General features: G+C 25.6%; 1 protein-coding gene across 4 annotated transcripts in view; it reads right to left on the reverse strand.

The window, feature by feature from the left end:
- The window catches only part of LOC112600239 (papilin-like), a 48,107-nt gene extending 38,370 nt beyond the window's left edge, over positions 1-9,737 (reverse strand). For 2 of the 4 annotated variants that reach the window (XM_025347425.1, XM_025347422.1), the window contains exon 1: positions 9,351-9,737. In XM_025347425.1, coding sequence (XP_025203210.1) covers positions 9,351-9,373 — 23 coding nt within the window. In that variant the 5' untranslated portion in view covers positions 9,374-9,737. The remainder of the gene's footprint in view (positions 1-9,350) is intronic. The other 2 variants (XM_025347424.1, XM_025347423.1) reach the window with 1 other exon arrangement.
- Positions 9,738-18,683: the final 8,946 nt, after the last annotated feature.

Genomic DNA, 18,683 nt, shown 5'->3' on the forward strand with positions numbered 1-18,683 from the left:
AAATTTTGATATATATTATTCGAGGTTCTTAAAATAATTAGTCTCTTCAAAAGTAAAAATAAAAATGTATACTATATATATATAACAAAAAGAGTCTCTCAGCGTTTTATTTTCATTTGGTTTAGTAATAGTATATACGTATTTATTACTAATGGTTTTTGCTCAGGTATTAATGTTTATGCTATAATACATTTTATTGTTTTGGTTATAAATATTTTATGAGTCTTAAGTATTTTGTTTGTTTTAGATAGGTTAGCTTAAAAAAATATTTTTATTGATGATCGACGATATAAAACTTGTACGCATAAGAAATATAAAAAGCAATCAATATTTTCCAAACGTTTAGTTTTGATTTTAAATTCATGTAAGTACTGTACAGGTTACAGGAACTCTTTATTCAAACTGTTTTCACGCTTAGAAAACTTTGTAGTTATTATTATTGGTTGAAAAAATTCAGTAAAAGATCACAAGAATACTCAGAAATCTTTTTTCGTATTAAATTAAGCACTCATATTATTATGTATTGCATTTCGATGACATAAATGTGTTCTTTTGATTCAATAAACAAGAAATAGGGCCACGTGAATGTCACTCATCGATCCATCCCTTAAAATCGTTTTGCTGCACTAGCAGTTGCTAGTTTTGAACCACCCACGAAGACTACTGTTGAAAACACACTTCTCACACATTTGTACGTATGTCGCGTGTTTCTTAGAAATATATGTATGTATAGTGGAAATTTTCTGACCAAGTGGGGTAAGTTGATTTGGGTACGAAGTTACAAAGAATAAATGTGACATTAACGACTAGAATTTACTAATGTGAATTGATGTATGGAAATTTAAAAATCATATTGGCTAACTGGTATTTTCTTAATAAATAATAATGTTAATGTTGATTTAATAAGTTATTTAAACTAAGTCTTAAAAGTTATAAATAGCGAATTTACAACGAGAATATTATAAATTGTACACATCAACATGTTGTGTTGAGTTGATTTTATATGTAAAATAAATGTCAAAAATGTGTTATACGGTTACAACTCTATGACGTATATATTATTTCTATTTTTCTTTTTGTACTAAACATTTAGTTTTTACCATACACGGTCTCTTAAAATAACGTCGACCCTACTTAAAATATTCTTATACTCCATTTCTATGAATACAATAAATAGCTGTACGCTACACGCAATAACTTGAGACGATCCAAAATATAAGTAGCATTACTAGCACATATGTCTTAGTCCTAAGTCAAACGTGTGTAAGTGTGTTTATAAAAATCGAGTTATTCAAATTGGATAATTGTTAGCTATATATCACGAAAATCAAATAATAAAAATTAAATCTCTAACAAAAACATAATGTTTTATTCAAATTATACAGTCTGAGATGGTCACATGTGTTAGATATATGGTTTATGAAAAATAACATGTGATTACTCTAAAGTCAAATATTTTCGTGGATCGTCAGAAACAACAATAAGACGGAGATACCTAGACATTAAATAATTTTTAATAATTCTTATGTAGAGGAGCTATTTACATTTAGTCATGATAATAATATTAACCGCAACATTATAAAACGAGCAGGGTTGGCAGACAGACGTGCACGAGACCAATCATTAAAATATCAGAGAAAGGGTAATGTGATACCATTTTATTGGCACCGCTCCTTTTATAACCAAGTATATAGTTACAACGGGGATGGGGTGCGTAGACAGGTACATTATCCTATGGCTGAAACCGGCTCCTTAAAATGATTACCATGTTGAATGTTTTTTTTTCAATTCATAAACCCATATAGCTGTATAGTGCATATAGCTAGTATATAATCCTAACGAACGTAAAATAAGAACAAAGTATACTAACTCTATACTTAAGGAGTCAAAAAAAGATTACTCGAACGTATGAGAAAAACTACTTTGCTGACATAAATATTTGTGTCCGGTTAATTTTGAAGGTAATTCATTAAATATATGGTTTTGATTTACTTTTATCGAAAATGAGATATTATGTACCAGGAAATACTAAGTATAATATGATCCAATAAGTATATATTTCATCCCCCCAAATGATTATGTTTAATGGTACGTCGTTTGTTGGAATACGAATGATTTTTTGTCCATTTGATTTGTACGTATGTTAGATAAATAAAAAAGTGGTTTTCATAATGAATTTCGTTTTAATTTTTTAAAAATACTAATCATCGTGACTAGATTTTTTTCTCTACGACGACTTTATTTGTATTCACGTACAGGATATTATGATCGAGTTCCTATTGAATTTTATGAAACGAATGGTCACCGCAGTTAAACGCATATTAATAGCCTGACCGGAGAAAAACAGTAGTTTCGTCTCCTCCGCATCGTCTCGGTTACGATAAAATATTATTGATGCTTTTTTTTTTTTTTATTACGACGATAGCTCATTAGGACGTCTTGAGCAATATAGTAATTGAAAAATAGTCACTGACAAGTCATTTAATTTGCATTTACATATAAATGCCAGTTTTGAATCGCAACAGAACCTACAAATAATACGATTTTATTAAATTAGTATAACAATATTAATATTAATTTCATCGTTCAATATAGTAATAGACATACAATTTATTAAAATGACGAGGAAATAAAAATATTGATTTGTTTGATTTCAAAGTAATCGTTAAATTTTAAACCATCGCAAATGTACCTACACGTATATTTGAAATATAAAGGTCATAATTTATTTAAAAAATTAAATATAATGTTTTCTGTTATACGAACTTAAAATATAAATTGGTTTAATTTCAGTATAGGTGTTTGCGGTCATTTAAGTAACTTAATTTATATACGTTAAAAATACTTTAATAACTGTCGATATTATTATAAAATATATTATGTACAATTGCATTAAATAATGTATTTTAATATTTGGTATCAAACTTATTAAAAATATTAATATACTTTATTATGAGTTTTTAAAATGGACACTAACAAGTTACAAATAAATTCCCGTGTCGTAAATAAAACAGGAAACAGTGACGGTGAACATTCTATCGTAAGAACATTTTGTATCGTTAAATAATTTTTGAACAGTTTGGATGAAATCTCAGAAATCGGACAACTTAGACATACCAGATGTGAAAAGATTTCATAATGGTGAAGGGTAAAACAGACCTGTCTCAGATATGGTGCTATTATTCTGATTCGATTCATCGGTAAATATTAAAGTGATCCGGTGTATTGTTGCATTTTTGTACCACTCCAGATTTCGAGGAAGGTCCATCATTCTCTGGCATTTATAAAAGTACTTGGTTGTTTTTTAAAACAGTCATCATCAAATGTATCAAATATTAAATACAAATTTATATTCACTATTATACATTTATATGACAATCAATATAAAACGTACGAGTACACATTAGGTATAGTAATAAAATAAACACTTTTAATTGATTTTTCCTACACGAATGTCAATATAGTTATTCGATGTATGGAATTGGTATGTATTAAAACTGAACCAAGGGAATTATTAAAAAAAAAAAAATAAAATATTTTTAACAATGCAACTTGTTTACACAATATTTCATATTATATACAATATTATACAAATATTAATTAAAAAAAAAAATATATTAAATGCTTAGGTATTTATTTATTTCCTGAAAATAATTTGGAACAATAACAGAATAATCCTATTGATGTTTATTTGTTTGTATAGTTTTGTAGATTTCAATATGTAAGATTTCAAAATATATTTTAAATTGTTTAAAAATCTTGGTCTGGTTTATGTTATTATACTAAATAAAAAGAAACAGTCTATTTAAAAACTCAAATTCACGGCTGTGATATTATTTTACCAGAAATTCTTGCGGAACATAAATATAGTTATTTTAGATCTGATTACACTGTTTGAGAAGAATTTTTTTTAATTGGGGTCAGATAATCTAAACTTTGTGCTGATTTAATTTTGATTTAATTTTTGGCCATAGGTTCTGGGATTTGGGTAAAAATATCTATTGCGTTTATGGACAATAAACAGACTTAGAAAATATTTATTTATTTAAAAAAAAAGTAATCATACAATTAATTATTTTATAAATAATCGACAAGCGTGTGTGTAAAACGGTATTTCGATTGTTTTTCCAGCAGTTGTTAGGTATATTGCCAATAAGTACCTCCTCATATACCAGATGACTTGGCCCTTGCCTTCATCGCCTCGATTATTTCCATTTTCAAACCACAGTTGGCTAAGGAAATTGATAAAATCGCTGGACAACGCTAATTATAAGTAGGTACCTACTAATAGCAAAACCGTCACCGCAGCAGCATAAACGTTGTACAATATAATGTTACGGGACATTACCGAGTCAATATAATTATATGCACACGGAAATTTTGGCCGTTCGCCCGTGAGCGTAAAAACATCGATTCGATCGATATACATAAATATATTTTCACCGGGCAAAAACCGTATCCTGGATATTCTTAATTGGCGGCGATAGTTTTGGCGCTAAAAAAAGACAGAGAAATGCTCCCGGGGATGTACTCGTAGTGGTGTATCACATAATGATGTTATACTACGTTCCGTTACTCGAAATGTGCATTGTTTAAAACAATATCTTTACGAAAGTATATACTTGATTATAGCGTAAACCCATAGGCACGATACTAGGCTTATACTATTTATTATTTTTTATTTTTTTTTTGACAGACACCTATCACTGTTATTTTCGATTATATTTTTCCCACAAAACCGATATCCAAAAAAACATCTAAATATTACATATTATAGGTATGGCCTACCTTTAAAGATTTAATCATGCTCGATCACGAGACTATACTAGTTTGTTTTTATTTTTTATTCGTGTATTAAATTACTCTTACTTAATTTTAATACGAAAAAATAGCTTATAAAACTACGTAAAGTTTAATATTTGCAATTTGCATAGTTATTTGTGTGTTCTAAAATTTATTTTAACATTTAAATTTCTATTTGAGTCGTAAGAATATTTTATAACATAAAATTACCAAAGCATAATAATATCGTATAGGTACTTGTTTTAATTTAATCAAAATAAATATACAACTTAAATTGTTACGATTGACATACAGGAGTTATAATCAAAAATATTATATTTACTACACATTCATTAATTACTAATTTGAAACATTCTTGTAGAATTTTAATTGTTTGTTTACATTTTAATAATTTAAAACAGGTGTAAACGTATTTCATTCCATTCAATAAACTAAATGCCCAAGAAATAATAATGTCAATTAAGCATTAAGAACTATAATATAATATCTTAGAATCAGTATAAATCTTATAGTTCTTATAATTTTTATAAGATTACGTTCTTATCGAATAATTGATACAAAATAATAATAATTGCCATTTATTTCATTTTAGTAACTAATCTAGCTATAATATTTTATAATTATTATTTCTCAAATATGTATTAAATGTAAATGTTTTTATATAAATCTATTTATATATATTTCAAGCAACATTAAAAAGCAAACGGATTGGTTTTTTTTATGTTTAGCTATTATAATCAAATTGGAAATAAGATTTTAAAGACAAAATCATAATAAAAGTACGGGCAGATGCTAAAGTATATAAGACCTTGATTATTTTATAATATGCGAGTATAGAATTCGTTGCGAGACAGCTTTCGTTGCATATATCAAAATGTTTACTTTGAATATTTAGTTCAGAGATATAAATATTTCCAATGCATAAAGCTTTTCATACAAAATAATAATTATTTCAATGACAAAATATGTCACTTAATTATCTCTTTGTAACAAAATACTTTTTAAGAAATAAAGTCTTATTTTAAATGTTATGACTATTTATCTATTGATATATTAATAACATTATATCTCAATTTTTATAATCATAATCATAAGAAACCGAAAAACCCATGTTATAAAAACACTTTAGGTAGGTACAATATTTTTGGTTTTTTTTTTAAATTGTAATTTATTTTTTTAACTATTTTATCTTTTATGTAACAATATTACTAAAGACATTATTACCTACTCACGTGTTAGGATTAGAAATGTCGTCGTTGACATTATATAATATATAAATGTAAATAAAAATTACAATTATTGTATTAAAATATTATTAATTTAGTATTTACATTCAACAATTTAACATTAAAGTTTTCTTTTAATTAAAATAAATACCTATAATATTAGTATGGTTTTTTTTTTATATAACATTAATTATTATATTATAATAATTATAAAAATAAAATACATTGAAAATAATTTACAAATAAAACACACGTCATTATTTATAAGCAATACAAGTACTTAGCTTAATTAAAAAAATTCATAAAATAGTTAAAGCAAACATTGTTATTTAAAAAAATATTGTTATTTGCTCATGACATTATCCCATATAATATATATATTTTAGTAAATAAAAAATGAATGTTTTTATTTCGCAAATATTAATTTTGTATTATTCATATTTATTTAAGTAGATACTCAATAAGACCATTAGATCTTACGAATTTATATGTAGTATTTACTTTTTATGAGCCAATGTTTATATTACACAGTTTCATGGATTTTGGGAATAGAAATAATTACTACACAGACGAGAAAAATTGCTAGTCACAAAAATATTAAATAATAAATGAGAATTATTTCGATTATTCAATTATTTGATAATACTGCAATACAACATTACTCAGTAAAAAAAAAAAAAATAATAAAATGAATGCATTGTATCTCGGCGGAACGACAAAAAAAAAAAATAAATAAACAACATGCCTATTATATAGTCGCACCAATATACCAGACAAATGAATACTTTAAATACTAATGAATTTCTAGACTAAAAATTCGAAGGTACACAATGAACATACATACCCAATTTGTCAAACTTTTTTCTTTTTTTTTTTTTTCATGTAAAAAAACGCATTCAGTAAATAGTATTCTGTAATCTAATATTATAATTTTTATTTTCAAACAAAGTGTACGCGTAGTTACTATGTTTGTTGATTAAAAAAAAAAAAAAATCATCATAAATATAATAATATACCATATTAGATATATTTTAGTATATATAATAATATTTTTTGTTTGCTTATAGATTTTAGAATAAATAGATTAAGGTGAGTTAAAATAATTTAAAATAAGTAAGAGAAGCAACAAATAATACTAAAAAATAAAAAATAAATATTAAATGTGAGTTGAAAAATTATATTTTAAAATAGTTTTTACAATTTATTTAAAATATAGTTTAAAATAGAACAATAGATTAAGTAATAAGATTAATTTTTTATATAATTAGTGGAAATATGAATTTTTTCAATTACATGATTTTTATGTATGTGTAAATGCTAAATAAATTACTGATATAAAACAGTTTAAATTATTTTCGTTTTATTAAATTGTTCTGAAGTTAAATTATAATTCTTATAGATTTTTAAAACTTTCAAAAATAGATTCATGTATACATAGGAAAGAAATTTCCACATTCGAATGGAGCATTAAAGTCTCCCAACTAAAATTAAAATACGTTAAATGGTTTGAGCGGAACAGTTTAAAAATGTAATTTGATGAGTGGAATGTCGGTATATAACGTTCTTCGGTTTTTTTCGTTTAAACTTAACAACTCACACGTGCAATGCAACATTATTATTACGATGTTGTTAAATTTATTAACAAAATTATATGTTATTGTGAAAAAAATATATTTATTTTTAGGAAGACTTCATAATATTTTTAATAGTTTATTAAAAAAATAAGTACCATTATCTTATTAATATTTTTTATCATAATGAGTAATTTTTAATGTTCATTAATAGTTCATATTGTATATACATAAATATATATATTTTATCTTTGTATCATTATATTATTTTAAGACACGTGTGTATTTGGGTAAAACGATCTTTTTTGAATGCCTTATAGTTGAATGGAAGATAAACCGTAATCAAACGAAAAAACTAGATAACTATTATTAATATCAATGTTATCGATACACACACAAAAATTGCGTGGGAAACATACATTTATTATATAATATTATAATATATTTCTTGTATATAGTATATATTATAATTTATCTTCATAGTGAATTAAATAGCATGTGCTCCGATTTTGACGGTTTCCATAAATACAGTTTATAATATAATATATTATTATATACACAAAAATATGTATAATAATATGATAATCTACATGTCTATTCATTTCTTATAATCCTATTGAAAACTGAAAGTATTTATATAAAAATTTCCATTTTACGTCTTACAGAAAATAAATACGTAAAAATATAAAACAATAATTACTCGACAACAATCATAAAAGTAATAATTCGTTTCAAGTATTTTTTGATTTGAGATTAAATCTTTAGAGAGAAACCATCGTTTTTGGTACTAAATACCATGATGGGTTTCATGGAATATTCGATGGCACAATTAACATAACAAGTTTCATTTTAGAAATAATATAGTATTTTTAAAAAAAGTTGAAAAATAAATTTTGATAATTAAGCAAACGAATAAACAAATTGTTATAAGTTTTTTTTTAACGAATCATAATCATTTTCTATTGTTATTGTTTTTAATAATATTTATTAATTTACTAATACGTGTTTAAATTGCGTTATTTTAATTATAAAATTATTATTTTTTAAGCCTACAGTTGTGGCTTTTATAATTTTTATAGCAACAATTATTTTAAATAGAATAACAATAATATTTAAAATACAAATAAATACGCTTTAGTAGTATTTTAAATGAAAAAAAACTTTATAATACGATTAAAAAATTTCTTGACGAAGTTTTATAGCTCTGATTGATTCGACCATCGTTTAATTTATTAACCATAAATATATAGACTTAAGTAAAATATCTTGCAATAACTAGGAAATAAAAATACGTCGAAAATGTAACAAAAACCTAATCACTTAGAAAACACACATAATATATACCATTACTTCATTATTATATTGTACAAAACGACGAGACTCGCGAACGTATTATGATATTACTTAGACCCACTACACAAGACGGAAAATTCTTACTTTTTTTTTTTTTTAACAAAATAAATATAAAAAGTCTAACGAACAAAAATATTTTTTTTATTAAACATAAAAAAAAGTGCGAAAAATCTTAACCGATAATATACCATATTAAGTACTAAATATATTACACAAATATCATTTTATGTGATAAAAACGGAAAAAAATCGCATAGATATTATTAATAACAGAACACGTCGCGTGGTCGTATTGTTGTACCCAAAGGGCAGCAGCACAGAGGCAATAATAAAAAATAACAATAATAATCAATAATAATAATAAATTTAAAAAAAAAAAAATCAAAACTGTTCCTTACTTCTCGTGTCTGAGCACGTCCATTTAGAAGGCGCGTCGGATTGCGATCGCGGCGTCTGCCTGACAACAAGTGCGCAGAGACACGCGTGCGTTTTTACCTGAGCGATATGCGACGACGTTATCGCGCGTACGCAATACTATATCGTGTGATGTGTCGTCGTGTTGTGGGCACCACACGCATAAGACGCATACGTTCAACGTCGCCGGCGTGCGCATACGACGTGTGCACGGACCGCGGCGGACAACAGACGAGTAGTGTGTCGGCGAGACGGTGCGCTATATGCACCGCGTTTTATCCTCCGTGTGCGCGCGCGCGCGTGTTGTTGTGTGTGCGTGTGTGTTGGCGGGTCGTCGTCGTCGTCACTGACTCGCGGCGAAAAAGCGACTGAATTTTCTGTCGGGGGGTCCCGGGACGGCGGCCCGGGATGCTGCGGGTGCTTCGCGCGCTGGCCGACGCCGCCTCCGGTGGTGGTGCCGGAGGATCACCGCTCTTCTGCCGCCGCCGCCGCCGAAGGAGAGGAGCGCACGACGGAGCGAGCGAGACGGAAACGGAGCGACCTGCTCACACGCACAAACGTGGCCGCCCCGGCGGCGCGGCGTGCACCACGCGCGCACACACGCACCCGAATCGCGCTCCTATTAATACACACGCGGTGTGTGTGTGTGTGTGTGTTTGTTTGTGTGTTTGTGTGTGTGTTTGTTTGTGTGTTTGTGTGTAGGTATGTTTGTGTGTGTGTGCGTATTTGTGTGTTTGTGTGTTTGCGCTGCGTGCGCGTAGAATATATTATAATATTATAATATCGTGTGCGCGTACATGATATAATAATATTATTATTATTATTATTATTATTATAAATAGTGGGTCTTTGCCCCGCCCGCGGTATTATTATGATACGTGTCCGAATGTATTAATTAAATCCGGGTAGCCGACACACGTGGTTCGGCGTCTATAGTCGGACGGGGTGGTAAACGATGAATTCGGGACCGAAATAAATAAAACGATACATATTACACCGTTGCGGTATAGTTGCGCGTTCACCGAGTATGCTCGTCTCCGTTTTTCCTCCGACGTGGAACGAGCTCGTACGGATTTCGACGGTTGGAATTTTCAAGTATACCCCCGTCACAACAAACACGCCATACCTTCGAACTGTCGAGGGCGTTTTCCGGCTGAATAAAAAAAAACTGTCCTGCACTGCTGAGGAACGAATTCCGGATTTCCGAACGAGCATCTCCCTCCCCGGGAATACTGTACATTGTTTGGTGGACGATTATTCAGAAAATTCTGATTCGCCTTCTTTGTTTTATTTAGTTTTTTTTTTTTTTTTTTTAGTATTTTTATTTATCAAAACATATTTACAGTGTGTTTATTATTTTTTAATAATAACCAAGTGTCTATATGTTACAAGGTAACATCATTTTATAGCGTATCTATGAATAGTTTTTGAAGGAAATTCTTCACTAACAATACCTTAAAGTGTTTATTTATTTAACTACCTATCGATGATTCGAAATCTAAACGAGTAGGTGGTTAGGTTAGGTTATTAAAATGTTTATGCCAAGGATGATAATCCTTGAAAATGGCTGTAAAATACATGTAGTACTGTATCCAATGTTTATTATATTTAAACCATTTAAAAAAATATATAAATGTAGATAGATAAATATTAATTACTAAAATGTTCAAATCACCATAATCTTTCAAACCCATTATCATGATTCTATTATCCTTGGTAAATAACTCAAAAGTTACTCAAATTCTGATTTTAATATGTCTACATTTGTCCGAAAAAGTATCTACTAAATAATTATTAACAATAGTAAAGGGGGGCTCTCGTTTGAAAAAAAAAAAAAAAAACAGAAGTTTTTAATTAATATAGGACACTTGTAGTAGTAAAAAAAAATATCGATAATTTGAAAATATACTCTTAAGATATATTCCAAAATTAGATTTTGAATAACTATAATATATTAAATAAAAAAGGGGGATGAGCATGGTTGGTGTATCATTCTGTTTAATATAAATGTTGTGTTGTATGGTAAATAAAATATTTGCCAGCGTTGAACATTCCGTGGCAATTCCGAGAATCTCTCACTCACCATATGTATTATATTATATAATGGTTTGGTGCGTACTGCGTGTTACCTGATGTATCGTTATGGTTATATTATATGGAATTGCCTACTGCAAGACATCGAAACTGTACAATTATTTAAGGCTGTATTTTGTAGGTATTGCCGAGATGCAAGTGGTGCACAAACAAGTCTAAAATTTTAAGTTAAGTAAATTTTAACATTTTTCTATTTAATTATAAACTTAATAGGAATTAGTTCAATAAAATATGAGTTAGTTTCAATCAAATCCAAGTTATGTTTATTTAAAAATAATTGAATAGCACATAATAAAAAAAATTGATAATTGATTATAGGTACATCACAAAGTATAGTAGGAAATAAAAATGTAATTCTTAAATTTACTCATTGTTGCCGTTAGCCAGGATTGTTGAATAGAAATATAACTTATTAAAATACATTTATTTTTATCTGTTTATTGGTTGTTTTTGTATTTGAAACAAACTAACTAAACTCAACTGATTTAAAACATATCAATAACTTGATCGTCTTGACCAGCCATAAAGATCAAATACCATCGCATAAATCTCTATAGCCGTTGTCAGATTCGTATTTTTCTGTACAGTAAATGGTTGATTGATGATAACATTGTCCAGTTTTAAAAAATGTATGTTATTAGTATCTACTAGAACACAATTGTTTCAACACGATATATTTGGTTGTTTTTTTTAATATTGTTTATTAAAAGTTGAACTCTCGTAAGTGGTAAAAGATAGTTTGAATATTAGTAAATCATGTTACACACATTTTAACTGAAATAATCAGTTCCAATTACTTGCATTCAATGAAAATGTACATTTTTAATTTAGAAACAAAATTAAAAGCATTTTTTTTTACTTAATTATTTGACTTAGACTTTTGATTACCTCGAAAAATTAAGTTAACGGATGTTTCATAAACGAAAAATATTAAAATAAAATAAAATTTCCTGAAAAAATATGTTTCATAAACAACAGATCTTATAAAATGAATTTACGAAGTTTTGTTCTTGCCGTTAATCTTTGTTAAAAATTTGAGTTCATAGACATTTCGTTTCCAGAAAATATTAAAATAAGATACTTGGTTCATGGCATTTAACTCAATATTTTTATTAATTTCTTAAAAACAATAATCATTTAAAGTTAAGATTAATTCAATATAAAAATGTATATAAAGTTTTTAAATTATTTGTTTTGTGGAAATGGCTGTAACACAAATCGTATATTTACAAATAGTTCAAAGTTAAATGAAACTCGCGTTTCACAAATTTACACTTAATTGTATGACAACTCATTCATAACAATTTAAAAATATTTATCATAATAAATCATGTACAGAGTATTAAATATTTAAATTGTATCTATTCCTTTTTAAAATTAAAAAATATTGTTATTTGCACATTTATTATTCCATTTTATTTTTAGTATCATCATAAAATAATGAACTAACATCAAATTGATTTCCAAACATTATATTATTTTCTTAATATTATTAAATATTACTAAAGAAATTAATTTAAAAATAATGATTTAAAAAACTAGGAGATGAACATTCTATAGTAAACGTCCTGTGTAGCTTTAATATTTTACCTATTGTTTACGATATAAAGTTAAACATTTTTTTTATTTTTTTTTATCTTTTAACCTTGCTGAAAGAAATTAGCCACAATTGCAGTTAAATACTTGGGATTTTTGCCAGAAACTTTAAATATAAGCGTTAATCCAGTATATACAAGTATTGATGTTGGTTACTTAACATTTTGGTAGGTATCTACCAAAAGTCAGCTGGAGGTTTTTAGTAATAAATTAATACAAATGTATAGTTGTCGGTAAACAAATATGCCTCATAGTTATATGTTTCTATTGCGTATTAAATTAAATTAAATTGTTACCAGAAATAAACACTAAACAACAAGTACTGTTAAGTCTGTACTAATAATATTTATTGTAATATAAACAAGCTATTCGTTGTTGGTATTATATTAATTAAGTAGTAAATTTTTTGTTCATTTAATTTCCACGTAATTTTTTAATATGTCAACATTATATATCACATAAAACATTACGTATTTATTAAATAAGTATTAGATTCATAGGCGAAATTAGAATTTTTTTATTAGATTGAGCTATGTTTTCTGACCAATTTAGACACGTATTTAATATAAATTTATGTATTTGTATATAGTTTTGTAAATTTGTTTTAAATATCAATGATTAAAATTCAATCAAAAAAATATATTACTTTGTTTAATGTGAAATAATTAATATATTATAATACTATATAAATCAAGAGAATATTTTAAAAGATCAAAGAAGCAAAATCGATGACAATATATTATTAAAAAAAAAAAAAACACTATTATATTTAATAATATAAATTATATTATATTATATTTAATTATTTTTTTATTTTTTTTTTTTTATTTCTAAAAATAAATAAAATATTTAGAATATCAGATACTTCTGATAATAATTTCAGCTAAATTATGATTGTTGTTTTGTTAAAAATTTATTCATGTTATTTATTTTGAATATTTTTACTTATTTTTAAATATATTTTTTTGTTTAATATGTGATATTATTATGAATTATTATTTATTATTATTTATTATACAATACAATGCCCATTTAATATATTACTTATACTATACATATTAATACGGGTTGTGATTTGCATGGGCTAAGGCTCAGTTGTCCCAGGCCGTAGTTTCATCAAATTATAAAATGTATAATGTATTGACATAATATACGTTTGTTTATCACTAGGGTCTGGAAGTTATAGGAGATAAAAAACGCAAAATATGAATGCAAATATATGAATTATGTAAACAAATTTAATAAATAAACAAAATATTATTCAAAAACATATAAAAATTACGTAATTCTTATTAAAATAGATAAAAGATAAAAGTAATTCACTAATAAGAAAGGGGATATATTACTGTAATAATGTTTATTGAAATTTAATCGAATTCACGAAGAATTAAAAATAATTGATGACAATTCGAGTAAAAATAGTAGGAATTTCATTAACAAGTGAATTGTACCTATAATGGTATTTGTAGGTTAGGTTAACATTAAAAACATAAAAAAAAAATGTATGGATTAGTGGTTATTAAATGTGAAATTGAATTACGAAATAAATATTTTAACGAGAAACAATCTAGGAGCTTGATAATTAAAATTTATATTTATAGGTTTGATGTGTTGTAGTCAATATTTAATAATTAGCTCATATTTCTAATGAAAAAATAAAATGTAGAAGTTTCTTAGTATTATGTTTGTGAAAAACTATAATAACGAACTATACGATACATTTCTCGTGGGTTGCTAATAATTATCGTATATTATTTAAAATTATAACATGATCAACTTATAATACTGTATTATATCAGGATTTTATGACTATCATTTTACAAACCATACCTTATACATACTTAAGCTATTCTAGCAGGTTCATTTTACAAGTTGGGCATGTTAAATTTGGATCACCATTCTGCTAGCACCTAATAGTGAACTTTACTATTATATCCTTAGTAAATTATTTAAATATATTTAGAACTATTTTCTTCTATTTAATTCATGAGTTTTTATACAAACATGCATTGCATGTAATATAAAATTGTTCTTACGTGCTCAAGTCGGCCAAAATTAATTCCGCATAACAAGAGAAGCATCTTAAGATGGATTTCTCACCCCACTCCCATTATACTAACTTTTTGGTGGGTCTTATAGCTGTTCTTCCCTAGGCTATTCCGATTATCGACTTCACTGGCTAGCAATGGGCCACAAAACATTACAAATGCAGTTATTTTTAACGAACAAATATTTCTATATCACGCATTGTGTCAAACAACCATATAATTATATTAAGTATAAACTACTCTAATTGATGAATATATATATATATATATATATATATAATTCATTATACAATTTAAATAAATATACATTATCTTAGAAAAAAAATAGAACTAAAACAAAACAGGAATAATCTTAAAAAATGAGAAATTGAGTTGCGTCAATTATTAGTTAGAATAAAGGAACACGAAACTCTTAAAAGAGTTCTAACAAGAACTACTTTATAAGTATATAAAGTAATAATTTAAAATAAATTTTTATTGGAAATCATAATATTATTATTTATTTTTAAGTATATTGAGTATCTATTATTCTTATAATATAATATACACATAATTTATCATTTTCGTCATATCATTATTTAGTTTTATCTTTTACCATTCGACATAATATAAATCCATAAAAAAAGGTCAGGTAAGAAAAATCATGTTTATAAAATTAATAATAAAAATAATTATTGCTTGCAATAAATTACAATTTATATTCATTGAAAAGTGTAAAAATGTATGTATTAATTAAAATAATAACTCTAACTAAAAATCATTACTAAAACCAATTTAAATAGTCTATTTAAAATGCCTTAAGCCTCTACTATAGTTTTATGTCAACGATTAAAAATAAAAATACCTGGAATTATTTAAATTTAAAATAATAAATTACTTCTTTATTTCATTTAAATAAATTAGTACCCAAATTTTTAAACATCGAATGGTTGCTTATGAATATAAATTGGATTATACTTTTATATTTTAGTACTTTACAAATAAAACTAAGATTTTTTGGTTAAATATTACTAAATAAAATGTACCTATGTTTCTTTATTACTACTTACTAATTAAATTCAATAATGTAATCTAATATATTTAATAAAGGTATAAGTAAATATTTTAAATGTACCTAAATCATAATACTATAATATTTTTAAAAATATGAAATTAAACATGTTTATTGTAATTCAAAATAGTAAAAAATTATAAAAAATTATAATGAAATAAAGCATTAAGAAAAGTTGTTTTAACACGACTAGAAATTATCTAAAAAAAGTATTTTCAAAGATTTATAGATTTTGAAATAATGAGAGTTGTTTGATAAAATAATTGTTTTATGTTATAGTTTTTTTAATTTTATTATATAGTGAGTGACATTAACCTTTTTGTGTAGTTTAAAAAATTATATTAAATTTATCCTAAAAAATTTCATTAAGTTAAACAATAAGACAAAACAAAACGTTTACAAATTAAATAAATTTAAATATTCGATAATTTCAAGCTATGCCGATAACAATTTTAGTAACGTAATAATTATGATTTATTAATAAAAAAGTATTGCTATTTTAGAAAATGTGCACATACAGTAATCAAAACACATATGCAGCTAAAAATATGATTTTAAGTCTTTTACTCTAACTATGTATATTATATAGCCTAGCAATAAACCATAATAACCATAAAGAAATACAGCCAATAATTATTCAACATAAGAAAGTCGTTAAAAAAAAAAATTACATCCATTTCACTTCTTCGAACAAATTGCTATTCCACTCATTTTAATCGTTTGTTGGTCGTTGGCTATTGACTGTTGTCATTTGTGCGACCTCATATTCAGCCAAAAATGAAATAGGAAATAACCTAGGAATAAAAAAACTAATAAAAGCATGAACCCAACATATAAATACTTATTGAAAAGAATTATTGTCAGGAAACACGCCATTGCATTTTAAATTTATAAATTTAATACTATTATATATATATAATACCTGATACTATTCGTTGTATGGGCTTATAAAGACCATCAGGTGCATTGATGTATCTGATATTGTTTTTTTTTTTTTATCCACACGTGGTGTTTTAATTAATTGTAAATGCGGCATAGAAAAAAAAAAACCAATAACTAATAAAAATGTAATTACGATTACAAAGTAGAATGGGGTGGAGATTTGTTGTTATAAAGTACCAGTGGTCAATGTTGCGTAATAAAAGTTATTATCACGTACTTGATTAATTTTTAGAAAAAATACAAATATCACACTTATTTATATTTAAGATGGGTACTACAAAAATTAATGAATACAATCCATGTCAAACGTATTTATTGTAATAAACTAATAAATAATAATCCTATCAATTAGATACTCTTATAAAAAGAAAATTAAATAGTTGTACACATAAATAATAGGCGTTTTAGCTATACCAGTAACCGCAATGATGAAGAATTGATGACTGGGAAATTGATTGTAAATATTCGATTATTATTGCTTTGTTTTGTTATCCTATTTTTTTACAAGTGGTTTTATTGACGATTACTGAGACCACTTCAAAAAATACCCATAACAAATTTTAATTAGATAGAAAATACTTGATTGATACAACTATAACTTGACCATTTTAACTATACTATCATAAACTAAAATGTCATTAAGTTTATAATATTTGTATGGGAATATAATGTCCTAACAAAAACGTGTACTTGAAATATAAATATTTGACGTCTGTACATTTATTTAGGTTTTTATAGAACTATCAGAGCTGTGTATTAAAGTAAAAAAAAATATGTTACTGAAAACATTATTTTAATATATTAGTTATTTATATTTAAATCGAGTTGAAATTATGACTACTGCTAAATCAAAAACTAATATTTTCTTAAACCTCAGCTTGTTTATAGGAAATGTGAATACATACATAACCAAAACAAAATATTAGAATAAAAACAAAAAAAAGTTGAAATAGGTAACCGTTCTGTTGTATAAGTATAACAGCTGAATTTTGAAGTGAATATATCTATAAAATAATTAGATTTATTTATTTTTAAGATTTTTAGCTATAATATAAATTTATTAAAAACCTTACACTAATTTTCAATTCTCAGCTATAAAAATTAAACTTTACATAAATTTCATAATTTTGATAAATTCTGTTAAAATTTGAAATTCAAATGCTTATAAATAATAACTGTGAGAATGTGTCCTAAATATTTTTAAATACCTAAAATGACATTTTATGAGGAACCTTATATTAAATTTTCAGCAAAATTTTTTTTTGTGTATTTATTGATAACAACTAAAAAAGTTGAAAATTTAAAATTTTGAAGGATAGCTCAAAAAGTGACCAAAATATTCAAAACTATATATATTTCGCAGAGAAAATAAAAATTTTATGAACATTTTAAGTATCCATAGATATTTGTTTTTAAATTACATAATTCACTTAAAGAAGTAAAATTGAGTTTATCGAAAATATTTTGGATGAGAATTCCCATTTTTCAGGTTTTTTGAAAAGTATTAAAAATGTTTAAACTTTTCAAAATATTAATTGAATAAAATTTACTATCAAAAAAGACCCTCAAAATTGATATTTAAAGTA

Source organism: Melanaphis sacchari, unplaced genomic scaffold, assembly GCF_002803265.2.
Source record: "Melanaphis sacchari strain LSU unplaced genomic scaffold, SCAv2.0 Contig62_pilon_pilon, whole genome shotgun sequence".
NCBI classification, from domain to species: domain Eukaryota; kingdom Metazoa; phylum Arthropoda; class Insecta; order Hemiptera; family Aphididae; genus Melanaphis; species Melanaphis sacchari.